The 27620-nt window shown below is 39.6% G+C and overlaps 1 protein-coding gene across 2 annotated transcripts; it reads right to left on the bottom strand.

The window, feature by feature from the left end:
• Positions 1–1614: 1614 nt before the first annotated feature.
• Positions 1615–26833, bottom strand: rbbp8nl (RBBP8 N-terminal like). 2 transcript variants are annotated; one of them, XM_023333033.1, is made up of 14 exons: positions 26682–26833; positions 20252–20346; positions 20091–20133; positions 16814–16909; positions 15796–15908; positions 15587–15662; positions 14094–14272; positions 13956–13999; positions 13048–13127; positions 11656–12373; positions 11473–11566; positions 7135–7202; positions 6863–7055; positions 1615–2631 (listed from the first exon to the last, which is right to left on the bottom strand). In XM_023333033.1, the coding sequence occupies exons 2-14, from the start codon at positions 20322–20324 to the stop codon at positions 2570–2572; spliced, it is 1839 nt and encodes a 612-aa protein (XP_023188801.1). In that variant the 5' UTR covers positions 20325–20346; positions 26682–26833; the 3' UTR covers positions 1615–2569. The 2 variants fall into 2 exon arrangements, with proteins under 2 accessions (XP_023188801.1, XP_023188838.1); XM_023333070.1 differs by having other exon boundaries at positions 26691–26833.
• Positions 26834–27620: the final 787 nt, after the last annotated feature.

Genomic DNA, 27620 nt, shown 5'->3' with positions numbered 1-27620 from the left:
ATTGATGAAGGTTTGCAGGTAGAGTTTGCAGACGTTCAAAAATGCAGCGCCAGCCAGTTTCTGCGAGGGGCTTAACAGAGTGTGATCTGCTTTTCAAGGGGAAATTGACATGACAATCATCTGCAAAGTTGAAAAGAGACATTGCGTGTGAGATTTGTGCTCCTCCATGAATGACTGTAGCTGTGTAAAAACAAACGAAGCCTTCATGAAGCACCTATCTTCACCTGACCTGCCCAGCCAATCACCTCATCATGCTCCTCCTTCACAGCGTATTAGTATCGGTCTTCTCCTCGTCTCCTCCAAACATCAGGCATCGCTTCGTTCATACAGTCCGGCATCCTCTCTACACCTGCTCCTTGTTGAGCTTCAACCCACTTGAAGCTCAACAAACGATTGTTGGGCTTCAACACTTTGCCACGCAATGATTGTTGAGCGCCAAAGGGCACTCGCACCCCTTTGGCGCTCGGGGTACAAGTGCCGAAGATTATCATTATTATTTGTCAAATAAACTTTCTAATAGCTACTTTCTCTTTGAATGAGTTTTCCAGGTTGAACTTCTTCTCAGCACCTTAGAAATAAGAGGTAAAATAGACAATACCACTCAGTTTATGGCAGAATCTTCTAAGCGCAGGTTGCAGAGCAGCGTGGTTTTGAAGAGTTGTGGCAGAAGTTAAGGTGTTGATGAGAACCGAGGGACCCAGAGCAAAAAAAAACAAACAAAAGCTTCTTTTTGTAATCACTCCTGTTTTCTCTGAAAGGGAGAGTAAAAAGCAGCTGAACAAGTGAACAAGGAGGTAAAACTGTTGTATAACTAGTTGGGAAGGAACCAGGGATCTAGTATGAATAAACTTTTTCCAAATCAAACCCCATATGATAGTTATTACACTATTTAGATCTCAATCCTGGGGCGTTTGGGCTTTGGTTTGGTAAATGTGCTGTATCATGCTTTTGTATGCTGGTTTTGTCCCTGATTTTAGTAACAGGAATATTTATGGCTTCTTCCCAAGCAGATGGCGGAGTGCTCGCTCACTAGACATGGTGTTTAAATAACTGAAATTCTTATGTAATTTAAGTATTAACATTTATAGTTCATTTTTGCCACTTTGCAGTTGTTTCCTCCTGTTTAAGGTTCAATGCATTGGATGGGGTAAAAAGTTAAGTGATCTCATCCGTCTCATTCATCAGGCCATATTTTTCATAGGCCTGCTGAAACCCCCCCGATTGATTCAGAGGTCAAAATAGTGACATTTTGAACCCAAACATGATTGATTTTAAGTTATTATTGTTTTTTTATTTAACTTAAAAGTTAGCAATTTTCACTGCAGTGTAATCTGTTTTATTTTGTTGTTTGCAATTTTTTCTTACTCTTTCTTTCTTCCCACTTCAGTTCAAAATTCGATATCCATCCCAAAGGGAAATTGAATGTTGACTCATTTCATCAGAGTGCCTTCAAAGACTCATTGCGGATGTTGATGCTGTGATCCTGTAGCAGTCAGCCTTGCAATAAATCTGTAGAAGCTTCTGATTAAATACTGTGGCTGCAGGATGGTTTCATACTAGTACATGATGTACATTTATTATCACAAAGCATAAAAAGGCAAAACAGTCATCGTCATGAAAGAAAACTGTTCTGTTTTTATTCCGACCACATATTTAACACGACACAACACGTGACACTAATTCATTTCTGTAGGTCTGGGCATGATGTGCTCGTTTTTCAGATCATGTGAGACCAGAGCTGTTTAAGTGATTTCTTAATGCTACAGTAAAACTGAAACAAAACAAAAAAAAAAAAAAAAAAAAAATAAACACCCTGATCAATCACAGGATAGTCAAGACTTTAACAGCGGCAGAAATTATGTTTCACGGAAGGCCATGAATGAAGTCATCATTTGAAAACTGCTTTTTAACTCAGTGTTTCGTTTTTTTTGACATGTGACAAAACAGCAAAACCAGAAGAAATCTGCTTGGAACTAAGAACCTTCTTCTGGCTCCACATGCTGGTTGTGTGACGGAGTTTAAACAGGGCGGCTACTCTTGAAGCTGCTGGAGTCGAGGATTAGTTATTGTCCCAAAATCTGAGCCGCTCGGTTATTCAGAAAGAGAGAGACAGGCACACACACAACATAAAAATAACTTGTTAAAATGCCTAATCAGCAGACTAATGTCTGTCACTTCTGCCGACAAACCCACAGATTGCTGCTATTTTCTGTAGGTGACAAATATGAAGTCGTAACATATTGTTGCAACCTGCATTTGCAAAGTTACAACCTCTACATGTAAATGAAGGCATATAATAGGTTGCGCATGTGATATTTTGATCATGTTCTGCACACACACACACACCCACACACAAAAACTGATCTAAAAGGGAGTGGAAGCTGGTTAGGCGTCACGCTGATGAAAGAAGAACAATATGCAAATAAGCCGTTCCTTTCCACGGCAGAGCGTTGAGGATGTTTGATGAAGTCAGTGCTGGGTGTGCATCTTGCCACGCTGCCTCCGTGTGGGAGGAAATCGGTAACTACTTGTCAGTCTGAGCGTCCAGGCGTGATTTCCATCTTCCTCTCTAGCTGGGGCTCCTCTCCTCGGTTCTCACTGTGATCTTGAATCTTCTCTCCTGGTGCATCTCTGTGAACAACAGAAAGGGCTTTTAAATTATTACAGATGGAAACAAACCTGAGAAAGATCCTCGTTAAGATGGGTGTAAGATTAGAAATAGTTAAAGGAAGAGAGAAACAACAGCTGTTCTTTCCAAGCTTACTAAACTTAAAAATATGGATTTCAGGACATCTGTGTTAAAATGTAAAAGATTTAGCTTAAATTAAATATTCTTATTAGCTTCTGATTTTGTTATAAAGGCCAGCCTGGTTTTTATCTCGTTCCCACAAAACATTCAGGTACACCTTACTAGCAAAGATGGGACCTTCAGGACTTTTTTAAAGGGCACCTAATATTAAAAAAATCTACTCTTTTTTTTCTTTTTCTTTTTTTTTTTTTTTTAGCTTTATATCACATTATAATGTTATTCCCTCATCAAACACAAACCGAAAAATGTCGTTTCAATTCATTCATTCATGTTTGAGAAATCCTTGAATCTCTCGTGGCAACCGTTCTGGCGTGTCTTCCACAAATCTGACCAACCACTGAAACTCGACTGAATTCTGACCAATCCGCTTAACCCCCCTAATAATCTAACTTCCTGCTTCACAATGCCACTTGACAACCGAACCTGTAAGGCCTAAGCATGTGTGAAGCTAAGTGATAACATTTAACTTTATTTCATTAAATAAAGTTAAATGTTTTTTTTGCCAAAACCACTTTGAGATGTTGGATTTGTTTATATTACACTTCATGTAAACTTGAATGACCGAGATGGAATTCTTCGTTTGCAGTTTGACAACTCCTCAGGACATGATTTGATTCGTTTCAAGAACAAAACAAATAAAGCTGCTGGGATGAGGAATTTTTGTTTTCCCCCTTTCAATATTAGTCATGTTAAGATCCTATCTTTTTAGGGAAAGTTCTGTGCAGGAATTTAAACGTTTTTGCAAGACGAGGTTATGGCAAAGATAAAGCATAAAACCATTGCAACTTTGACCATAACTTTGTGAAAAAATATGCCACAAAATCAGTCATTTTAGGCTGCAACTATCTCAATCGCAATGTTGCGGAGGGGTTGACTAAACAAAACTAAACTAAACCATGAAGCGCAGAGCAGAGATCTGTCATTGTTAGAGTGTACGGTATAGACTTCTCTGCAGAACTGAACCACATTAAACCTCTGAAGCGCTGCAGATCTTATCTCCACATTTAAAGACAATGCTGCATGTGACGTGTTAATCAGGGCACACTCACATGCAGTTTACTTTTGTAGCATGGAACTAACTAACTTTGTTCTTCTTTATTTTTGCTACTAATGCACATTTGGGGTTTCACTTTTAAAATAAACTAACAACTGTCTGGTTTGTTGTAATATGAGGAAACAGTAAATAAATGCTGCACGGTGATTTTAAAAAATATATCATAATGCGTATTTTCCCTCTGAGCAGTTCAGCTTTTTTTTGTTGTTGCAGTATCTCAAAATAGAATTCAACTTTCTGCAGGCTTCCTGAAGCTCCTTGGGTTCTCTTTTAACTTAGTTATTGTCCGGTACCTATGACAAGCATGTTGAGCATGGTGTGCTTCAAAAGTGCTGAAAGTGGACAATTGGAGGGCAAAAGGAGAAGTGTCAGGCCTACAACAGTCTCCCCAGCAGATGAACAGGATCTGAGAGTTGTTTCTTTAAGAAAAAGGGGGAGAAAGGTAGAGCAAAGAACTGACAAAGGACAGACAGACGCCTAAACCATACTGCTGAATGGCACGTTGTCAGCTGACATCTTTTTGGGATTCATCTCCATGGAGCTAAAATCTGATTTTCTGTTAATTACACTGAGAATACAATGCTAAATTGTCTGTTATGTGTAGACACAACACTGGAGCTCGAGGGCTTTTCCCCCCCTGCAATATCTTAATGGTTAGAGTTCTATGGCTTAAAAGTGAAAAAAAAAAATAATTTCCAACAATCTGTCAGACATCAGATTTGAAATGACTCCACTAGAGCTGAGGGAAAAACACACTTTCCAAGATCCTTAGAAGTCCTGGAGAACAATTGGTCAGCAGGACTTTAAAAATACAATAAGTACAATAGAGAACTTGAGTGAGCTAATAATGATGTTTTGTTGTAATAAATTTGACTTTCATGTGCCACTTAACAATACAGGTTGTAAAAAACGTTTACCCTATTTTACTGATTTTGTTTTTTTGTTTCACTCAAACATTGAAATATCATACAACAATAACCTAAGTAACAAGAGAACCATGCAAAATAAAATGAAAATAAGTCTTTTGCTTCTAAACCTATAAATAACTGTCTGGCTGTCCTACTGCAAACCTCACGTCTGTTTGAACTGGAAGTCACAAACTGGCAACCCTACATTCTCCTTCAGGTTTTTCTGCGAGAGAACAGAAGTTGCAGTTCCCTCACTTACATCAAATTGTCCAGATCCCAAAGAGTCAACGAAGCTCCACCCTGTCTCACTTCCAACAGCATGTTTAACTGTAAGTATCCTGTTTCATTGCTGTGGTAATTTTATAACATGTATCGAGACACCTTCAGAAAGTTAACACGTCATCTCACCAGTCCACAAAAGTATTTTCTCACAAGTCTTAGGAATCACCAAGATGTCTTTTTGTAAATGGGAAACTTGCTGTTGCGTTATTTTCGACCCGTCTGGTTTTGGCCACAGAACCCCTCCCACAGATACAGTCGTTTCCACGTCTCTCTCTTGTTGTTGAATCACGAACACTGGCTGTAACTGGTACGGGAGAGGCCTGCAGTACTTTAGATGTTGTCCTGCAGTCGATTGCAAAGTTGGAATAACTCTGGTAGTCTGGCCTCTCTACCATTATTTGATGACTTCTTACGTAGTTACACAAAGTTACTTTTTGTCATATGCTAAGATCACCTGGATGATCCAAAACATTAGACATGATGAAAGACAAACAAACAAATAACCCCCCCCCCCCAGTAAAGTTTATGATTTTATATTTTGCACCACTGTATCTCACTTTCAGTAGATAATGCTCAGGCATCATCTTCCTGCTGCTGTAGAACATACAGTTACAAGGATAGAACTTTTGAGATTAAGTATAGATGGTATATTTGTACTGCTTCAACAGAAGGAAGCACAACTCAGATAATAATAATAATAATAATAATAATAATAATAATAATAATAATAATAATAATAATAATAATAATAATAATAATAATAATAATAATAATAATAATGTTACTTTCACACAGTCAAAAAGCTTTCTATTAGCCATATGATTGCACAATTTGACATTTAAATAAATTTGTTTAGTGGAAGCACTTTCCCCTTTTAATTTACCTTGCAAAAGTATTGCATTCCCTCACAATACTTTTGCGTTGCCTCCCAATAGGTTTTGCGTTCTCTTGCAATAATGTACAGATCAGTTAATGAGGCATAATTGAATACTGAAAGTCTTTCTTCGACGGCCACTGTGCTTTCTGCCAATATACAAGGTTTTTCTTCTGAACCTATGATAGGTTTATAGGTTTATAGGTACATATAGTATTTTTACAATACTATATGTTCTCCGTGCACATAATGTCATTTTATAGCATAATCAAGTAATCAAGTAACTATGTTACTTTTTATTTTTTTACAGTGGATAAAAAATTATATGAACATCCAATATGCCTTAAAAGAAATTTGACTCAGTAGTTTAACACCTTAAAATTGGGCCTCTGTCTCTTTAAAAACTCAGGAAGTCATCACAACATCACTCCTCTGTTAACCCTTTAACAACGTTTTTACTAGTGCTGCACTGAGAAGTAGATCATGCAATGAGCTCAGCAGATGTTCCACCAGATATTTGCTAATTGCTGCTGGCTAGTCTGAAGGAACTGAGTGGGGCAGTTGCAAGGCAGGGCTGCTCTGTGAGGCAGAGGCTTGAAAACTGCAGCTCCGAGGAGGAGCTATGGCTGAAAGGTGGAAATAGGTCCAACCAGGCATTTTGTATGGCTGAATGGTTGCCATGGAGATTAGAGGATTTCTCAAACATGCATGAAAGAATCAAGGCAACACTCCTGGTATGTTTTTGATTATGATATGATGTAAAGCTTTGTATTGGAACTGCACTAAAACTGTGCCAGACTAATTGGTACCAAATCACTGAGCTTTTTTTTTATTCTGGTGCTTCATTCTTATCAGTTCTGTTAGTCACATTACCCTGAAATACCCACATTCAATGTGTCTAACATTCAGGGACTAAAAATAAACCCGCTACTCACTGTTTGTGTCTGAGTCTCTGTCAGTTTCGGTCTCTATGTGAAGTCTCTTTCTCCTGCGGCCTGCCTTGCTCTCCTGACCCGACCCACTCTTGTCTTCCTGCTCGTCCAGGCTGCTGTCGGCCTCATTTGCTGAAGACGAGGACTGTGGCGATGCTGAGGAAGCACAGGGGCTCGCAATAGAAGGACACTTTTGCTACAGACAGAAATAAAGACACAGCTTAAGGTTTAGACATTTGCCAACACAATCAGCTCTGTGTCTTGGTTTGGGTTACCTTGCCGTTTGACGATATCGACTCTTGCTTCTGTAGCGCAGATGTCAGGGTCTCTAGCCTTACCAGTGCTATGGAAAAATGAGCACAAGTGAACCACTTGGGCACAAAATATGTTTTTCCACTGCTAACTGTTTAGCTAAAGGAATGTGTAATACTTTTGTTCTGCTGTCCTTTGCTTCAGTGCGTAGAACATAAACACTGAACACCAGAAGAAGGCATTGCTTTACTCTTTTACAGTTCTTGCCTTGACAGGCATTTCTCACAATCAAACTTACTTATCTACATCAGCATGGGACACATTTCCATAATATCCTGTTAATCCACTTGCTCAACACACCCTGAGGTAGAGCTGTCATGGTTTAGTGAGTGTTGGTGGAATGGTCATATGGAGAACAAAAAAGGGAATGAATACTAGATCTATTAACTATATGTCATACTGAACCTGTGCTGACGCTGGATGAGAAACAAACAGGAGCAACGTCACACTGATTTCTAATTTGGACAAAGAACACATACAGAAGCAATAATCTAGATTATTTCCTGTGAGGCTTAAAATAGGACAGCAGTCCTGTTCAACACTGAACTGCACATAGTTTATAGAAAGTTGTTGTCCTGAAAGACATAGAAGGCAAAAGACCAATATCTTCAAAAAAGAGAGTTCAGACGTTTCAACGCTGTGAGGCTCTCTGGCTGGTCTACACGTTTGTACAGTTATTGGCTCTATAGCGACACTTAGAGGCTATGCTGGGAAAATGGTGTGAAAACAAAAACTATACAAGCTAAAGACACCCTGAACATTTAATACATAATGCAAAGCAAGCTTATTGAATGTGTTATGTGTGTCAATGATATTTATATTTCATTTTATTTAGTAGTGGTGGGACTTGATTGAAAAGTCTTAAGTGAGTTAATTGAAGGGTCTGTAATTAATTAATAACAACGAATCACATTTTAATTGCAAACCATATACTGAAACTATATGCTAAAGCTCTTTTTGCTGCTAAATTATTGCATAAATAGACGTACGAGCTCAACAATAAAGATATTTATTGTTTTTTATTAGGGGTGCACTGATTCCAGTTTTCTGGCCGATCACCGATTGCTGATCTATTAAAAAATCCTAACCTGTCAATTCCAATTTTGGCCAATACCAATTTTTTTTTTTTGTCTAAAATGTTGCCAAATATAGCAAGAAAGTTGCCAACAGTGCGATGACTATTGTTAACTGCAAACATATAGACATGATCTGGTGGGCGGGTCTGCTAGTCAAACCTCTCTAAGCACAGAGCAGAAGAAGATAGCAGTTGATTTAAATACCTTTGCAGAGGTAGATGAAATTGGTAGATGAGTTCGACTTTAGATGGAAAATTGGGCGTTCACTGATTTCCCAAAATTAGGGAAATGGGCACCAATAAATCGGCTGTCCGATAAATCGGTGCACCCTTAGTTTTTATCCTGTTATTTAGATTATTCAACCATCAGTTTGGTGAAAGGTTCTGTTATACCCATTCAGCTTTCAAGTGTTTCAGGAACCTGATCATTCATGGAACTTCAATAAAAAGTACTTCTTTAGAAATGCGGACAGTGGGCGATAACATAAGCATTAGGGATACTAATGGATGACCAACTCCTCGGTTTTGAACAAAAAATGAACCCCGAGTGGGCCAAGAGAAGCAGCTTTGTCACCCATTTCTGTGGTTTGCGTATGTTGTTTGTACGCCAGATTTATGGGTGAATAACACAAATAAAAAGGTTCCCACTCAGGACTTTTGTTTGAAAAAATCAAAGAATTGCGTTAAAATTGTTAAAATGTATGTAATTAGTCATTCAAAATGAACACATTAAAGTCTCAGCCCAAATTATTGGACTTTCTATTAATATTGGAATGCTTCAATATAACATAATAACTTATCATTAGTATCAGCTACTGTAAGTTTCTACGGGCAATCCTGTTGAAACTCTGCGTTAAGCTTTAGGCTATCATACAGCAACATGTGTCCCTTTCTGTTTGTTAAATTTCCATTCGGTGCAGTACAACAGTTAAAAAGAGATTTAACGTGAAAGTCATTTTTCCTAATTTAAATGCCATTATCAATTTCACACCCTTTGCCTTATAAACTATGATGACATTTTCGGCCAATTTTCATGTCAGACAACGAGAAAAAATACATTTCAAAACCTTTTTAGTGTTTGTAAATGTCTGGTTTCAGGTTTATGTTTTCTCATAACAGGTATTTTATGAGATATTGGCAACTTATAACGGAATACAGTCAATGACTTAAGCATTTTTATGTTTAATGAACCAAGGCTGTATGGAGAACTGACGCATTCAGTAAATAGCTTTCTTTCCCAGAACTTGATTTTCAGGACAGAGTCTTCCGCTCTCATTTGTATAGGCTAAATTCAAAGCTAGTTTGTCAAGCTTAGCAGGAGGAGGAACTCAAAGTAAAAAAAAAAACAAACAATAAAAAACTCTGGCTTCTATATAGTGGGGTTGAGTTAAGTCAGTGGTTCCCAAAGATTTTCTGGGCCCTCCTATGGATTACAATAAAATCCCCCCAAAAGGAAAAAAAGAAATCAACTGGGCACACACATCGTTCAACCAGACATAAACCTATACACATATTTTTTTTTCAAACTCCACTGAAGTTTATTTCACACTTCAGGTTGCAACAAAACACACTACAAACCATCTTTACAGTGAAACACTTTTGTGTAACTGTTTCTTTTTTTTTTTTTTTACATCTATACCGCTTCCCGAGCCCCCCTGCAATGGCACTGCGCCCCACATAGGGGGAGCGCCCCACACTTTGGGAACCACTGAGTTAAGTCATTTAACACTCAGAGTGGTTTCGATTTAACACATCAAAAAGAAACTCTTAGGGGGCTCAAGCTAACGCGTAATCAGAGCAGTTCACAAAGACATTTTCTCTTTCTAAAACTCAAAACATCTCAAACAAAAAAAATATGTATTAGGGGTATAATGGAAACTTTAGATGTTTTGGAAATACTGTATGTATCAAATATAACTTCTCATGACATAGCTGTATCTGATGCCTGGAAATTGGTCTCCGTCTCTTTAAGAAGCTTCCACCCTTTCCAACACCCCCCCTTCAGCATGACATAACAACTATACTTCTCCATAATGCCGTTTACAATCATCACTAGGAGCGTTGTCTTTTGTATGATGAGTTCAACTTTATTTTATTTCTTTATCGTATATATATATATATAAACCTTTTTAGTGTTTGTAAATGTCTGGTTTCAGACATTTATATATATATATATATATATATATATATATATATATATATATATATATATATATATATATATATTTTTTTTTTTTTTTTTTTTTTTTGCAAAAAACATTTTGAGATGTTCTGTCGGATTTGCTTACAGTACAGTTTATATTAACTTGAATGGCCAATATGAAATCCTTATTTTACACTTTGACAACTCCCCATAATGTTATTTGCTCTGTTTATGTGTTAACAAATCAAATAACATCCAGTCCAACCAGGTGTTGCTAATTGCTGCTTACGCTAGTCTGGTGGAGTTGTATGGGAGAAACCTTGGGGAAGGAGGCTCTCTGAGGAGGGCGCTCAGATGGGGACTGAAGCTCCAAAAAACGATTCTTAAAAGTGTCCCTTTTAAGAATCTGCACTTAGTATTACATTTCAACTTCCTTAGTAAACAAGTCCTTATTGGGCTGCCAGAAAATACTTTATGGCTTAAAGCTGAGCATTCTCAATGAGTTGGATGTATAAAAAATTAAGAAAAAACAAAACAAAACAGAAAGAAGGATTGTTTTGACCCTTTACATGTGACGTAACGCTCTTCAGAGCATGGATCATGGCAGCCCTTGACAGACGTCAAAATAACCTATGCACTCCTATGAAGCTTGTTAAAAAGCAGGAAGAGAACTGGTTAGCATCTAGTCTTTTGTACACTTTTAAATCTGCTCTGGTGTAAGAGGAAACACTGTTTATGACATGGTGATATAAATCATGTGGTGAATTCAGTCAAAGTCAACATGCCAGAAGGTAAAGGGGCATGGGTTGATTTCTAAGCTAGCTATTTCCAGCTTCTGTAAATACCGCTGGTTATGAGCCCGAGCTAGGTGAGCTACTTCCGGCTACTTCTGGCAAAACAACTTGGGAAAGCAATTTCAGTCGATTTACTAAATACTGCCATCCCACATTTCCACCTCAACGTGATTAAGGGACGTAGTTGAAAGGGTCAATAGCATCCTGCTATTTCTCTTTGCCTGATTTTGCATTGAAGATTTGTTAGTCAGTGAGCAGACAGAGTTGCAGACATTTTCATAATCTTTACCTGGACGTAATGACAGAGTGAGGACAGGAACTTTCTTTCCGTTGCTTTGCTCCGTTTTATCATTTGTTTCCTCTTTTTTATCCTGATCTTTGACCTGCGGCAATAATACCATCATTACATCTTTTGTTCACCATGGTAAAAATTTTAAAGGTTTACTAGTAGTGTGAAAAAGTTTGAAAATACCTCATGGTTATGATCACTGATCAACTGTTGTTCTTGTTTGATGGGCGTAGAGGAGGAGGAAGAAGGGAGGGAAATGAGTGAAGGTGATGACACGGGTATCGCTGTATTCACATTTCTGTCAGGGCTCCTCTGTACGTCTCCCTCGCAGTGCAAGGCGATGGGACTATCATCATTTCCAGGTTGGTTAGATTTAGTCTTTGCTCGATCGGAAAGGTCCAGAGGCCCATCTGAGCTCTCTCTAAGTTCTTCTCCAGAGACTTTCTGAGTCTTGGAAGGTGGGCTTTCTGTTTTCTCTACGGGCTTAGTTTCATTCTCTATGTTCTCTGGCATCCTCCTGAATGTGAACACCACTGTTGGTTCTTTAGGGGGCTGAGGCGTGCTCTGCTTTTGGCTCTGCCATGAAGAATCAAAACCATGCCTTCTGGTGGTGGCTTGTGAGATTGGTGAGATCAAGCTGGAGAGGCGTGACAATTGAAGCCTGTTGGAAGGGTTCTGCAATGCCGGGTTGGCTCCCACAGCTGCCATGGGACCCCAGTTCGGGCCTTCAGATAGAGGCCAGGGCAGAGAGACGGGGCCACTCTTGACTTGTTTGGGATGGCAGGGGATTGGAGCGTGGATCACAGGTCTGCTTGGTCTCACCTCTCCACTTGGTGAGGAGGAGGACTTCTTCCGAAGATGTGGGGTATGGATGGAGGAATGCTGATCAAGAGCTTCAATGCTTTGAGGAAATGATGAACAGAAGTTAGTTATATATTAGGAAGGAATGTGATCTTAATTTTTCTTTTAACAAAATGGAAAAACAAGGACAAAAAACAAAACCAAAACTCAGGTGAAGTCTCAAAGGTCCCAGGTGTCACCTGTCATGTCCAGTGGATGTAGTCTTTGCTCTCTGTTGGACAATGACTCTCTCCATTGCTGCATATTTGAAGTCATTAAAAATAATAATGTAATTTACCTTGACATAGGAAGGACTGTATTTTCTCTGCCTGACAATATTAAATATTTTTTGTCCTTCATATTGTATAGCTACTTCATAATATGCTATATCTCATTTTATGCAGATGACACCTGGTAATAAAATACAACTATTAATAAAAACGTAGATGCCTCAAAATGTCCAGACAGTCAATGACTTAAAAGAGTTCATTATGTTTGGTCATCTAAATTCTTTCAGTCACTTTGACTTCTACGATTATATTGATTAGTTCAAGTCAAAACCAGGATTTGGGAATGGTGGCACTCCGCCCCACAAATGTTACTATGTGTCTATATGAGTTTATAAAAACTCATATGCTTCAATGCTTCCGGGAATCAAAGCATTTTGGCATTTTAAAAAAATCCTTCTTCTCTTTTGAAGACATTTATGTATAAACCCATTTATAAGGTTTTTACCTCTTCTCTACACCTCGATTAACTCTGTGTTCTGTCTTCCAGGATGAAGCTGCTAAAGTTGGCTGAGGCTTGTATACTTCCTGTGTGAGAAAAGGGAGTGGATTACAATACATTTCAAGGTTACTACCAGATTTCTTTGATCAAAAGAAATACAGTAAAATATCAAAGGAAATAGCTATACTTTTTTGAACCTGGGGGTGCATTCACATCAGCCCCGTTTAATCTGCTTTGATTTAACTCTAGTTGGTTCGTCTAAAATGGCTTGTTCGTATGGGGATGTGTGAATGCGTGATCGAATTCTGGGCCGCCTAAAAACTTAGGTCTCGAATGCATATGTGAATACCAAGCAGTCCAGAGACCGTTCCAAAAGCAGGAAGTGGACCAATGCGCAGGGCATTCTGGGTAAATACTACCAAAACAATGTGCGTGTCTAGCGCCTTCTGGAGAAACGGCTTGTGGTGTTTTGCTAAAGACAATATAAGGAATCCTACAACTGCTAAAGTCTCTTTTCACATTTAGAGAAGAAGGAAGTTGCACAATGTCTTCTACAGAAGTTTTTGTGTCACTTCTTTCAGTGCTTCTTGGTGCAGTACCTCCACAGGTGAGGGGGGAGAGGGACAGGTTGCTCAAAATGTTTGGTTTATTTGACACACAGCCGTGTAAAAGTGAATTTCAGCAGCTGGAAATGGAACAAATGTTGCGATTCTGGTCCCCAATCAAACCGGGTCTGCCAGGCTATCAGGTTTGAAAACACATTAACACCTTTGCTCATGTGTGGAATAACCGTTAGCTTATTTGTCCAATGCAGTAATACACATGGAAGTTGTTATCATGCCAATTAGGTAACTGTAAAAATTGAATTTAGGTTTCAACAAAGGCAGCGTAGAAAGCTGTTTTAAAAAACTTACAAAACTACTTCGGTTTGTGCCTCTCAACAGCCTGCATACAGTTTCTGTAAAAAAATAAAAAATAGAAAAATGATAGAAGAGAACAAATTACAAAATCTGCTCTAAAAAAGGAAGCCCTTCTTCTCTGGTGAGCCTCACCTTCACCTCTGTGCTCTGCCTCAGTCTTCACCAGTACATCGCCGTCTGCTGGTTGGTCTCTGGACCAACTGATGGTTGGGCTGACCAGGGCTACGGTTCCAGGAGACAGAAGGTCAGGAGACATCTTTGGCTTGACGTCGACAGAGTTGTTGTTGTTATTATTGTGCTCGCTGCAACTTCTGCTTTCACACACCGACAGGTGGTGTTGAAGAAACAAAGGACGAATTTAAGGGGGCGCAAAAACACAAAACTTAGTAGAATTTTTACTGAAATGACTTGAATTGGGAGGAATTTGATTAAAATGACATGAAATTATTTTCAATGTGTTTGAATTTAATCAAATGTGACCTGTAACTGGAATAAATTTGACTTTGATATATGGGACATTTGTTGTGAACTGACAATGTAAAATACTTAACTAAACCAAATCAAAATACATTGATTTCTGTTGGGATACAATTAATTTCAATGAACTGATTTAATCGTTTTCATTGTATTTCTTTGGAGTTGGTTATGTTGCATTAAATTTTTACCTCATTTGTTTTTTGTTGGGGTTTTCTTTTAGCAGAAATGTGGGATCATTTGGATTTTGCATTTTTTTTTTCTTTCCATTTTTTTTCTCTGAAGAGTTTTTGCGGCGCTAGTGGCTCGTATTTTTTGTACAGTAGGCAGACAGGAAGGAGGGTGAGGAGAGGGGGGAAGACATCTTTGGCTTGACGTCCAATGCAGTAATACACATGGAAGTTGTTATCATGCCAAAGGTCGTCGGGACCGGGAGTTGAACCCGCGACGAGGACTAAGGCCTCCAAACGTGGGGCGTGCTAACCCCCTGCGCCACCACAGCACGCCCCGGATTTTGCATTTTTTAGTCGAACTGAAATTAGCCAGTGGAAGGTTTAGAATGACGATGCAATCAACTGAACTTTATCTTTCTACAACAGAGGTGATTTTCTTGTGTGATTATTAATTTGTAGAGGTTATTAAGCTTCTCAACTATAATTCGACCGAGGTCCAAATTACAAGACAATGGCAGGACAATAAAACACAAAAGTTCTGTTGCATTTTAGCCTGTCGTTTACAAGGTAACAGCATTATGCAAAGAGTGAAACTTTTTGATAAAAGTCAGTTTAATGGACTTTATTAAACTGAATCCTCATTGGGCACATTTAGTTATAACACCCAGAGATGATTAAATTGAAATGCATTCCTGCTGTTGTTGCTTGTCAACTTCCTTAGGATTCAGTTTTAAATGTCCCATTTATTTTTTTTAATTTGCACTTTTATCCAAAATCCTTGTTGGTGCAGCAATAACAGTTTTCCTAATGAGTGAAACTGTACAAAAAATAAAGGTTAAATAACCTAAACTGTCAAAATCAGTAAGGAGGATTTTAGGACTAGCTCTAAAATAAGCTAAACCTTATTGTAGTTTTAGCTTACATTAAGCTGAACTAAGTGGAAACCTCAACCTTTCCAGTCAAATATCACATACTCACTCAAGTGCTGCTCTTAAACTGGCAACGTCATCTTTAAGTTTAAGATTCTCTTTCCGAAGGTTGGTCATCTCTCCAGCTAGAACCCAAAGAACAAGTCGCAGTAAAAGATAGGTTTTTTTAGATGAAGGCAACAAGAAAAGATTGGAAAAACAAAGTGATTTTTAGAGGAAGCTAATGATACTTATAAAAGGAAAAAACATCTGGAATACCAAGGAGGGAGATGTGCTGGAGGCTCTGTATGCGTGAGGCTTCGTACTCCTGCTGTCTCCGCTTGGTGACCTCTTGGCTTACTGTACATCTGTCACACAGACCGGCTCTCAGTCTGAACACACAAAAGAAAAAAAAAAAAAAGGAAATTCAAGTGTTAATTTTATGCTAATTATGCCCCGAATTCATATATTTGAGGAGACTCTTGTATATTGATCTCTCTGCGAAAGCTGGATTTGTTCCATAGTTGGAAAAACTAAACTGTGTGGCAATCAGCTGTTATTGCAAACAAGTTATTTTGTAAAACAAATAAGAAATGAAACCCTGTCAGGCCTCAGCAGCTGAAGCTGCAGTTCACTCACTTTTTAAATGATGGTTTTATTTAACAGCTCGTCCGAACCAACATCATCTCACGTGACAATATAATTCCAAGTCCCAGTAAAAACGATGGCTCAACTGTAGCAGAGTTTCCATTGACCGTATAACTGTGCAAATCGGAAATAGGAAAATTCATTCGCTTAATAGAATTTTGCTAATTTTGAGAAAACCCGATTGGTTTTTGCATCGCAGGTCACTTGATTAACAACCGGGTGTTACTACTGGCAGGAAAGATGAAGAAGACGACAGGTGGTACAAAGAAATCTCTTCAATGGAACCTGCCTGACAACATGAAGTAGGTTTTAACATCTCAAAAGTAACACGTTCTCCTATAACCAGCAGAAGAGATACAAAGCCGATTTCATCTTTTTGTATCTTACTAATCTCAAAGAAAGTCTTCACACTGAAATCTTTAAGGTCCCGCTTATGGTGCTCACAATTATTAGATAAACTAATTTCCCTTCTAACTTTTTTAGAGCTTCAGCTTGTTTTACCCTGTTTAGCATAGTTCATGTTATTACTTTCCTAAGCTTTAGCCACTATTAATTTCCTTTAGTTCATCCTTTAATTACTACCTGGATGCCACTGGTATTTCAAGTACCTTTAGAAAACAGAAAACATTAGGTTTTAATTCAGTGTTACCTGTTTTCTAGAGTCTTGATGTTCTCCGTCAGTAATCTCTGCTGCTCCTTCATCTGCTGGTTTCTGGTGTATAGTTCCTCCATTCGCTTTGTGTCGCTGTTGGCATCAAACAATTAGAGTCGGGTTTTAGTAATACAAACAAATTCCATAAACATTCAAATGAAATCAGATTTGTACACTCGCAGAATAAAAAGACACATATACCGTTATTTCTGACTGTCTCAACTCAAAACAGACCAAACTTTTTCTTCTTTTTCAAGAATTTCCTAAACTATTTCCATTTGCTAGTTGTCACAAGTCGGGATGCACCGATTCAGTTTTTTCACTTCTGATACCAATACAATATCTGAGGTTGAGACTCGACCCGATACCAAGCCGATACATAAAAACAGAGCTGAACTGACTTAAAACATTTCTTTTTTAAAACAGACATAAACAAATTGAATTTAGCTGATAACTTTGCACCTGTACAGCACACTTAAAAACAATGATGATATCTTAGCCAGCTTATAAAAACAACACAACTTTAATTTGCTCAATCAGCGCAATAAAAACAGCCAAATGTAAAATAAATAATAAAGAAACTGAAACAGATAAAACAAACAAACAAACAAACCTTCTTTCTCATGATTCAGAAAGTGCAATTAGAAATTCTAAATATGATGTAAAATAATAAAGCATGATGTCGCTCAGAACACAAAGCATTGAATTACTGAACAGATCTACCCTCATGGATTGGACACAACAATTTGGTATTAATATCAAGTTGGTGCATCTCTAGTCACAATTCTGAGAGAAACAATTTGTCAGAGATTTATTTAGAAGCAAAAAAGTTTGATTGTCATTAATTTCCTAAGATTTGAGTGTACACGTTTGGTTTAAAGGATGTTACTTTGCTACAGGAACTTCAGGAAACTGAACCACCAAATCATCTAGATTTATCTGATTGTCAGCAGGATCAGCCCTTACCTGCGACTGGTCAGTCAAAAAAAAAAAAAAAACGTTAGTTTTTTTCCTTTTTATTAAAATCAGCGAATGCTACCAGATCATGGTGAAAACTACACTCTTTGGTATAGATGCTGCTACTGAGTGAAGCACTATCACTGTCTCTGAGATGTTTAAAATGATGTAAGAAGTACAAAGGAAGCTGTTTGAAAAGGAAATGTTCCTCGATAGCATGCCAAGACATGTCCCTGGTTTATTCAGGCTGTGAGACAGTTCAAGACTTTTAGCAGAAAACAGGAATTTCCATATTCCCCTTTGAGGTCTCTACCCATCCCTGTCAGGGAACAAGCTGCATTTGGAAATGTTAGGAGCTTCCTGAAAAATATTAGATATACAAAACTTTGCTCAAAGAAATGGTTCTAACTAAGCAATAATGTCTAATTGGATAATTACTGTAGCGTGATTATCTATTAGCTGGGAACAAGTTACTTAACTCAAACTGATTCAACGAGTAGTTTCTCATTTCTTAAACAACTATGTCTAAGCTAACAATCTGTGGCCGTGGGGGAGATGCTAAGAAGGGTCAAATTATTGGCATCAAGCAGAGGAAACATCAAAGAAAATAAAATTGAATAAAAAACTTTCCAAAATTTTTTTTTAAACTGGAAGCAAAGATGGGGAACCATCATCTTCCAGGATGAACTGTGGTCAGAAAACAAATGCTGAATGATAGCCACAGCTGAGAACTCAGCCGAGAGACAGATACTCTGGTGTCTCCTGGTCCGTCCCCTCGGTCTCCTAGCGGAGGGACATGTCTGAAAAAATCTCCTCAGAGGAGAGCTGACTCCTTTCAATGTGGAGGAGTAGCACAAATTGCATTTTCTCTATCTTAAAATCAGTTAATAGGACTGCACTGTGACAGAGAGATTGTGTTATTATTATTATTATTTTTTTAATCTAAGCATCTATTGAGGCCAAATGTTTTACATCCCCACTATGAATAGGTTTCCCATTTATTTTTTTTGTGCAAGCATTTGTAAGTATTTTTTATTTTAAATGTACAATCACAAGTAAAAATATTTGATTCAGGGTGCCTTCACACCAGCTCTGTGTAGTCCACCTTGATCAAAAGACCAAACAGTTTGTTTTCCTAGTGAACCAAACTTTCCTAGAAACGTCTGGTTCATTTGGGGAGCAATCGAACCGAAAAAAAAGGAGCAAACTCTGGTCCACCTTCAAACCTAGGTCTTGGTTCTGCTGAAGTGAACTCTGATGCGGTTCTTATGTACATGTGAACGCCAAGTGGACCGGAAACCCCTCCAGAAACAGGAAGCAGACTATTGTGCAGGACATTCTGGGTGAATAAAACAAAAACAAAGAGAGTCTAATGGTAGCGGGAGAAATGGCGTGTCCTGAGCGTGGACGAGCGAATGACACCACCACCAATTTTGTTTACAATTCGTGAAGAAAGAAGTTGCGTACATGTCCTCTTCAGAGGTCATGAACCTTTCAGTGAGTCTTGGTGCAGCGCCCCTAGAGGCGAGGGGGTGAACGGGTTTTTCAAAAAGTTTGGTTTGTTTGACGCAGTGCGGTGTGAAAGCAGCTGAAAATGTGACAAATGTTCGAACGGCGTCTACCTACTATCAGATGAGAACTCTTTTCTGATTGTCCCAACTTTGTCCACATGGACTTCAACTAAGCAAGTTCATCACAAGTGAATTGCTTCTTTTAATTGGGACTGTAAAACTTCCAGCAAAAATGCACACTTCAATTTTCCAAAAATAATAATAACTGTCTTCTCTGGAGCCACACAAAGCTGCTGGCTGTGATTTCCATCAGTTCTCAGACTTTTTAGCTGCTGTTTAATCTCATTTTAAGTAACAAAATTCAGGGTTAATTAGTTTTATCCCGCAGTATCCTCACCAAAGCTTCTATGTTCTGCAGCCTCATAAAACTGAGTTTTATTGACATGTGCCACCTGCTCCTATAGTAAATAAAGATCCACTGGGAAAATGTTTAGTATCTTCATTACACTTCTTGAATGATTTAAAAGGGCTAATTGTTTGTCAGGTTGCTATTAATACGATAGGTGTGCTTACATTGAATAATCTTCCCATCTCCTTTCCCCTTTCTCTCAGTTCTAAGAAGAATCAAATGTTCGGTGACTCAATAACAGACTTGTTGCAACATGAGCTTCCTTCCCTCCGTGCAGCAAATGACGTGAGTGAACCCGGAGCCAGGTGCAGGTCTGGTGGGCCCACCCGCCTCCCTGTCTGATCTGAAAACCCTTCACATCTGAACTGTCTTCAATTTAAACCACGAGTCTACTCACCAGCCCTTCTTGTTGGACAGCTCTTTGACTTTCACCTGCAACACTGATAAAAAAAAAAAGGAAATAAAGGAATACTCATGACTATCAGAACTTATGGTGATTAAAAAAAAGAAAGAAAGAAAAACAATCTTTGCTGTGCTCATAAATCTTTAGCCCCTCACCTTCCACTTCTCGTTCATGGGCTTCATGCAGCTTCTGCAGAAGGTCTTTGAAGCTCTCCATTATTTCCAACATTCACAGATGAACTTCGCTTAAACTGTGTGACAAAAAGACAGGTGTTTATTATTTTTTCAATCATTGTCCATCAGAAGAATAGAATAAAACAGGATTTTCTTTTTTTTTTGCGACAATAACATTGGCTCCAGCTTGCGCCACGCCCTTAATCCGATGTTATTACGAAATAATAAAACCTCACAAGAACAGTTAAACGCACGAACGTTATAGCCCGAGGACTGTTTGTGTGAATCTGAGAAGGAGTCCCTAAACTCTCATGAGGAAGCGATTTTTTTTTCTTTTTTGTTTAGGAAAACTAGTTAGACTGGACCTGCCAGGTGTGTTACTTTGGCTCGCGGTTTGTGATTCAAATACATAAACAACAGCATATGAATTTGTTCGCGTTTTCAAACGTGTGCCATCATTTGAAAATGCTGTCATAGCATACAGGAGCAAATAAGTTCAAGAAACTTTCCACTCCTTCAGTAAATTCAACGTACGACACAATGTAAGTTCAGTGAGTAAAACAGAAGAGCTTCTGCTCAGAAGTAAGAAGCTCAGAGTTACAATCTGTGTGGATTTATCTAGAGTTGGGTCGATCTGATCAGATTTTACGAGTAGCACCATGGGAAATCCTTCTCCACAGGTGCCATGGTGCAGCTCGCTTGCTGTGAATTGATTGTAGCACCCAGTGTTTCTCTACAACACCTTGAATATAATCAACAACAAATTATATGGACTATATATGGACAGTGTTCTGGCTTGTCCCTAACTGCGTTTCCATTACTAACGTGTGCAAATCTGCTATTGCCAAAAAAAAAAAAAAAAAAAAAAAAAAAAAAAATCACAATTTCGCAATTGCAGTGAGAACTGAAATTTAAATCACAGGTGAATAAGCTCGTTCACACGGTAAGTCGTGGCGACGTCAGACGTAAAGAGTTGCATGAGATATATTCATAATTCAGCCATGTTGCCGGCGATTGTAATCTATCAGCCAATCAGAGGGTGCGGAGAGATAAGCCCCGCCTACTTGGGAGCGGCTAAGTATGCAACTTTCTGGGGAAATTCTAGTCTGTGATTTTACAGAAGCGTTATGGATTCAACACGTTGGAATGACCCACAACTTTTTATGAGCTGTGTGATGCTGTGAGAGCTCTGGTGGAGCCAGCTGCACACTGTCCAAGGATAAAACACAAACCATCCTCCTCCTACTACTTCTTGTCGTCTTATTTGATGTTTTCGCCAGTAGTAACATCCGGCTGTTGACCAAGTGACTCCCGTGACGTGAAAAAAGTGTTTCTTCAGTGTGTTTTGAAATACCACCGAAAAGCCACGACGTCCTAGTGCAGCACCTTTCCATAAAAAAACAGGACCAATTTTCATTATACTCATTTATTTCCGGAGTTTCAATTCATGAGATTCTATGGTTTATGGGAACACAGCTACTGACACCCTTCAAAACAAGACAATTACAAACTGTTGGGAAAAACTTGAACTGCAACACCAAAACACAATGACAGACGATAAAGAAAATCAGATGTCTTCATAACAAGAACATATGCCTGTTGTCGCGTTGCCGTGCCATTGGCATCCTAATTACTAATTCCACTCGATTCCCATCTCCGTCTGCAATCGCAGATTTGACAAATTGTTCTCCATCTGTAATTTGTCCCGCTGGAGTCAATTTTTTGGATTGTCTTGAAAGATGAATGGGTCTTTTGTGCTTGGCCATAAAAATGTGCTGCTTATTAGTTTGTTTACTGTTCTTCATCCCACATTTGATCACACGACCCTGGTTCACAGCAGCCACCTGGTAGCTGTGTGGAATCGTTCACACCGGACACAAACGGCTCTAGAGTTCATTATGAAACCGTATCCAGACCACCTCCTCCAAACGCAAGGTTGGTCTGAGCCCTGAGTGCAATTCCTGTGTTCACATCGACACGCAGTTTGTCTTGAAAGGGGTTAAACGTCTCAGGAGTGTAAACACCCAGGAAGATGGGAACTGAGGTAAACAGCAGTGACTTTGTGTCTGTTCATCGACAGTGTGGATATCTGACTGCAGTTGGGAGGATTTAGCTGTTTTCGGAGTGGCCAAAAGCAGCATGTAGAAAGTGAGAACATTGCATTTTTCTAAACGAGACTGGAATAAAAAGAGTAGGAAAGTGACTGGATTTCGTGGAAAAAAAAAAACCCTTTTTGAAAAAGAGATGGTATCAGAATTTCTGATGGTTTGCTTCTAAAAGATGCTAATGTTTATTAGCTCTAGAGAACATTAAGATGTAACTATATGTATGGTAGATTCATTCTACTGCCTATTATTAAATTATCAGTGCTGGAAAATATAAATGCAACTGAATGAATAAAAAAACTTCAGAAGTAAAAAAGTTTTTGTGTATTTTTTTTTTTTTTTTTATAGACTCGCTCTGTGCATTCTGGCTCTCTTGGTCCTGTGTTATGTATTGAAAAAAGTCTCCGGTCTGTACTGTGCTGAGTAAGAGCTTCGAAAATAAGTGTTCTGGCAAATTCTTAGTAAAGGGTAACTATATCCTTAACTACTTATTTTGTCCTGCCTACATGTATAGACTGGCTTAATTTTGCGTGGAGTGAAATTGCAATGAGCTCACCTTACCCTCGGTTCACATACTAGCGTGTTAAGACAACCTGTGTGTTCTGGAGTTCTTGCTACGGCTACGGCCTCCACCCTCGCTGAAGGGTCATAACTCAAAGAGCGTTCTACTTTCTAGCACTGCTTCGGACCCAGTGGACAGCAACCTGTTCAATGTGTGAAACCTGGCATTCCGTGTTGAATAGCTTGGGACACAGAAAAGGGAAGAACATGACTTGTGCAGTGATCAGAGCCTCCCATTAGCCTTGCCACCAGGAAAGCAGCTTTTACCAGCTTTTTCAGCTCACAAGATAAGTCGTGACTGGTCAAGCCGGTTTCAGCTCCCCACCAAAGGCCTCTCTAAACCTGAGATAAAGTACATGGGATGGGCGAGCTACTGCAGAGAATCTCTCTCTCTCTCTCCTTCTCTCTTTTTCTGACTGCCTCACCTCATGTGCGTACTAAAAATTGTACAACTATGCTGAACAGTCAGTCTGCATTGCAGGCCCAATGTTATAGCAAAGAAATAAAGGTGCGATCTCATTCTGATCTTTTCAGGAAGCGGTCGAAGCGCCAAGATGAAATCGTGAAAGCGGTCCTATCAGTGAGCTGAAACTCCATTTGGTCCTGGAGATCAAGGAGACAAGCACCCGTATGAGGTTGCAGGCTCTAGAGACAGCCAGCCTGACAACATGTCTGACGACATAAACGTGTGAACCCAAGGCCATTCCCGCCTTCTCCTCGTTGTTTTCTGCCTTCTTCCTCTATGAGGAGAAGATGTTATAAAAAGGATGATCAAACTCTCTTGTTCAGATTTGAAGTGCTTGTTGGTGTTAAATCATCACACACTCAGCAGCTCTTTACCAGTGTCACCAGGAACTCACCTGTGCCCCATCGCAACTCCCTTTGGAAATGGTGAAAAAAAAAAAAAGAAGGATATCTTCGGAGATATTCGCTGAACGCACTGGGGCCCCCATGATTACGGGTGCTGCTTTACTCCTGTCTGACTCAGGGACTGAAAGTAATTTTGGCAAGCAAATGGTGGCCATCATAGCACCTGGATGAATTCAGGGTTTACAAGGAGAAACGTGGCCTCATTAATTGCTGGGACTATATATTTGAAGCACAAGAAGAGATTTCTCATCCACACCTGGATCACTTGGCTCTGTTTGCCTGCCTGGTCCTTGAAAGGTAACATTTGAATGCTGAAAGTCGCCCTCCAGAGGTAGTTGCATGAACCTCTTTGATTACTTTTACATGAGCAATTGGGTATTAGTGTGAAGGAACAGACTGTCTCTTTTAGTATTCTGCTACCGAACCTGTTGGAAAAGGGCTTTTTCAGTTAAACTTCATCTAGCTGTGTAGCATCTTGACACTAGGGCTGTAACGGTTAGATTGAATAATTCGACTACCTCAATTTGCAAAATTTCTTGTGGCAAATTATCTTCTTCAGAGCTTCATTAAATTATGTTTTAATATTTTGCACACTGTGTTCCTGCCACATGATTATTTGTGTTGTGCGATGCGATGCTCTAACTTCCTCCAGTGAGTGGTTGACAAATGCTAAGTGCTATTAGCAGCAATGGAGGAAGACGATGAGGCACCCCATCTCAAAAGTGTGCTGGAAGTAGGAATGTCAGGGCTGTTGCCATGTCCAGATTTGATGCTAGAAGTAGTTTTATCTCCCATAGTGAAACGCTAAACAAACTGAAAAAATTGAAAATGAGGTTATTTATCATATTGTTTGGTTCTATGACAGTAGAGTGGGCTGTTAGACCAACACTATTGCTCTTGCAAAGCCACAGAAACACAGGTGAAGAAGAGTGGAATGATCAGTTAGGCACTACGCTGCATGGTGGCGACTTGATGCCCGGGGCATGGATGGTAAATGGTAAAATGGGCTGCACTTCTATAGAACTTTTACCATCTCTGAGGACTCCAGACAGCTTTACACAACAATCAGTTATTGACCTTTTCATACACACTGATGGCGGTAAGCTACATTGTAGTCACAGCTGCCCTGGGACAGACTGAGAGAAGTCAGGCTGCCATTCAACAGGCAGCACCACGCCCTCTGATCACCACCAGTGGGCAAAGGGGGTGAAGCGTCCTGCCCAAAGAGGCAATGACAAAGTGAGTGGCCAGTAGTTTGATTGGGGACCAAGATTGGAGCATTTGTAACATTTTCAACTGGTGCTGTTCACTTTCACACTCCACTGCGTCCGAACCCGTTTGTTCGGTTTGGTCGGTTGTCCCACCACGACCGTTTATATGCTTGTGGTGGGACAACCGAAGAAACGGTTGTCCCACTAAATGTTGGCATGATAGCATGCCAATGTTTGAAATGTGTTTGTTTTTTTTATGTTGAGAGGCTTTCTATTACATCAGTGTCAGTAATTAACCCGGCAACCACATCCTTTTGCCACACGTCTTCCTCTGATTGTAAAGCAGATGAACCAGTGAAGGGAGCAACACGAAAACCTCTGAAGAAGCCACTGAGCAAAACTTCCTTCTTCACAAAATGTAAGCAAAAATACTGTAGGGGGCAATGGAAAATGGAAACATTTTCAGTTCCCATTGCTGGGAGAAAAGCTGGTAAAGATGTAAGCTTTTGGGAATTTTCAAACTTCAAGTAACAGAGCTTAAATCTGGCAAGTTCATCAATATTTTGGTCCTCTGAAATCGCCTCGGGCAACATTGACCTACAAGTATGAGGTCCATACAATTTTAGAATAATCTCATTGTGTGTAACAGACTCACAGTTTCCCATCAAACTTGTACCTGAATGTATTCCAAATTTAGTCAAGCGCTAATATTTAGCATTTTGATCAGTGGAGTTTCAGCTCTCTTGACATGTCAGGATATGTCAGGAAAGAGGCTGTTCAGATCACTTCAGCAGAGCAAGAAAAGACCTGCCTGCCTCAGTTAGCTGGCTCTGCTATCACAGATCCTTATTCACACCCCTTCCCTCTCTCTCTCTCTTTCTCTCACATAGACACATACACATGTTTAAATTTATCACTGCTTACCCAGTATTTCAAGTTCACTAGGCTTCAGACTATCTACAACTGGCATGAAATTTCCCAGTCAGTCAAAAGAGATGTTAGCATGTTTTTTTTTCTTTTTGCAAACACATCGCCCGGGATGCTCCACACCTGTGAAGAAACCCATAACGCAATAAGAAACACGCCTCACTCCTGCTGCTTTCAGGCAGACAGTTGCTGCCAAATGGTTCGTATCAGAGCGGGAAAGTTTGGAGTTTGAGCAAAACCAAACCTGGGGTGTTTGGGAGAAAGTTCTGGTGTCCAAGTCAGCAACAGGTTACAACTACACAGCTGTGGAGAAGGGGAACAGAGCAGGAGTTTTAACTCAGTCCTCGTTTACAACCAGAGGAAGACATGTGGCAAAAGGATGTGGTTGCTGGGTTAATTATTGACAGTTATTTATTTATTTTTTATTACAAAAAGAAAAGAAAAAATCTGATGTAATAGAAATCCTCTCAACTTAAAATAACAAACACATTTCAAATGATGGCGTGCTATCATATCATATATAAACTGTCTGTATTACACAGAATATTAGTGAGCAGTTCTGATAACATCCATAAAACTCTCAAACTTCCTAATTAAATCCTCAGTCATGTGCATGAGTTGAACCGACGGTTCTAAATAGTTCCCTGTATAGTTGTTTACTCCCAGCAGCTCCTCTGCCCATCTACAAGCTCGTCTTTCCTGGCCTTCAGGTCCGACCTTTGCCAATTCCAAACTCACCTCACTCACCCTGGGAACTCTCGCTGCGGCGCTCCTTCTGTCCCGACTTCTGCCTCTTCGTTCAGAACTCCTCAATGGGCTCGAAACAGAGAGAGGGAGCAGAACACGCAATGGAGAGAAGAGAAACAGAAGAGACTGAGGTGAAGGAGAACGCCCCATACACTCACCCCCCACCCCCACCCACGGTTCCTTTTTCTCTCTCTTTCTCTCCCTCTCTCATCTCTTTACCAAGAGAAAACCGGTTGGGCTGGTCCTCCCCTTGAGGAACACGAACACTGAGGCCCGGGCAAGTTCTCCCTTGATATTCCTGTTCTGCTGAAATCCCACGAAACTGGTTAAACCGGTTCCAGGAAGCCCGGTTCCAGGAAACAGAAATATCCAATGTAGGACCCCATGACTGCATATCTAAACCAAGAGTTATTGTTTTCCTGCATGCCATACTGCAAAATAAAAAAAACAAACAAAAAAACTAAACTGGTGTGACAATGGAATTAACTAAATAATTGAACTTTAATGTAAATTTAGGAATAATAACATGGGCACCACCTGCTGAGACAATGGTCATTGACCTGATATAAAATGAAGCAATCGTCTGTGAAGAAGCTTCGGACTGGAGTTTGAAAGGGTCAAAGACGGCTGTGGCACTGCTGGTATGTGGACGTGCGGGCGAGCAGCAGACAGCTGCTGCGGACAGTCTGTTGCTACAGAGACGAGACACGATTCATGTCTTGTGTGATGTTAAAAAAAACAACCAAACAAAAAAAAAGCCAAACACAAAGTCGTCTTCCTGATTCCGAAAACAGATTCCTCACGACCGGCTCAACTGGACTGAGCCGGGCATCTTTATCATCCCTGTATGACCTGCCACTCCCTTGTTGGCTACGGCGCCGCACACGCCTAAAACCACGGCGGGATCGGCGTGTTCCTGGGGTCTTTTGG

This window comes from Xiphophorus maculatus, chromosome 1, assembly GCF_002775205.1.
Source record: "Xiphophorus maculatus strain JP 163 A chromosome 1, X_maculatus-5.0-male, whole genome shotgun sequence".
Taxonomy (NCBI): Eukaryota; Metazoa; Chordata; class Actinopteri; order Cyprinodontiformes; family Poeciliidae; genus Xiphophorus; species Xiphophorus maculatus.
Note: the sequence above shows the minus strand (reverse complement) of the source record. Positions and strands in the feature narration are given on the sequence as shown.

Excerpts from the sequence above, each read along its gene's own strand:
- rbbp8nl (XM_023333033.1), bottom strand. The coding sequence starts at position 20,324 with ATGTTGGAAATAATGGAGAGCTTCAAAGACCTTCTGCAGAAGCTGCAT. Across the intron at positions 15,909-16,813 it reads ATCAAGACTCTAGAAAACAG|ACTGAGAGCCGGTCTGTGTG; the intron begins GTAACACTGAAT and ends TTGTGTGTTCAG. Across the intron at positions 15,663-15,795 it reads CCAGCACATCTCCCTCCTTG|CTGGAGAGATGACCAACCTT; the intron begins GTATTCCAGATG and ends TTTGGGTTCTAG.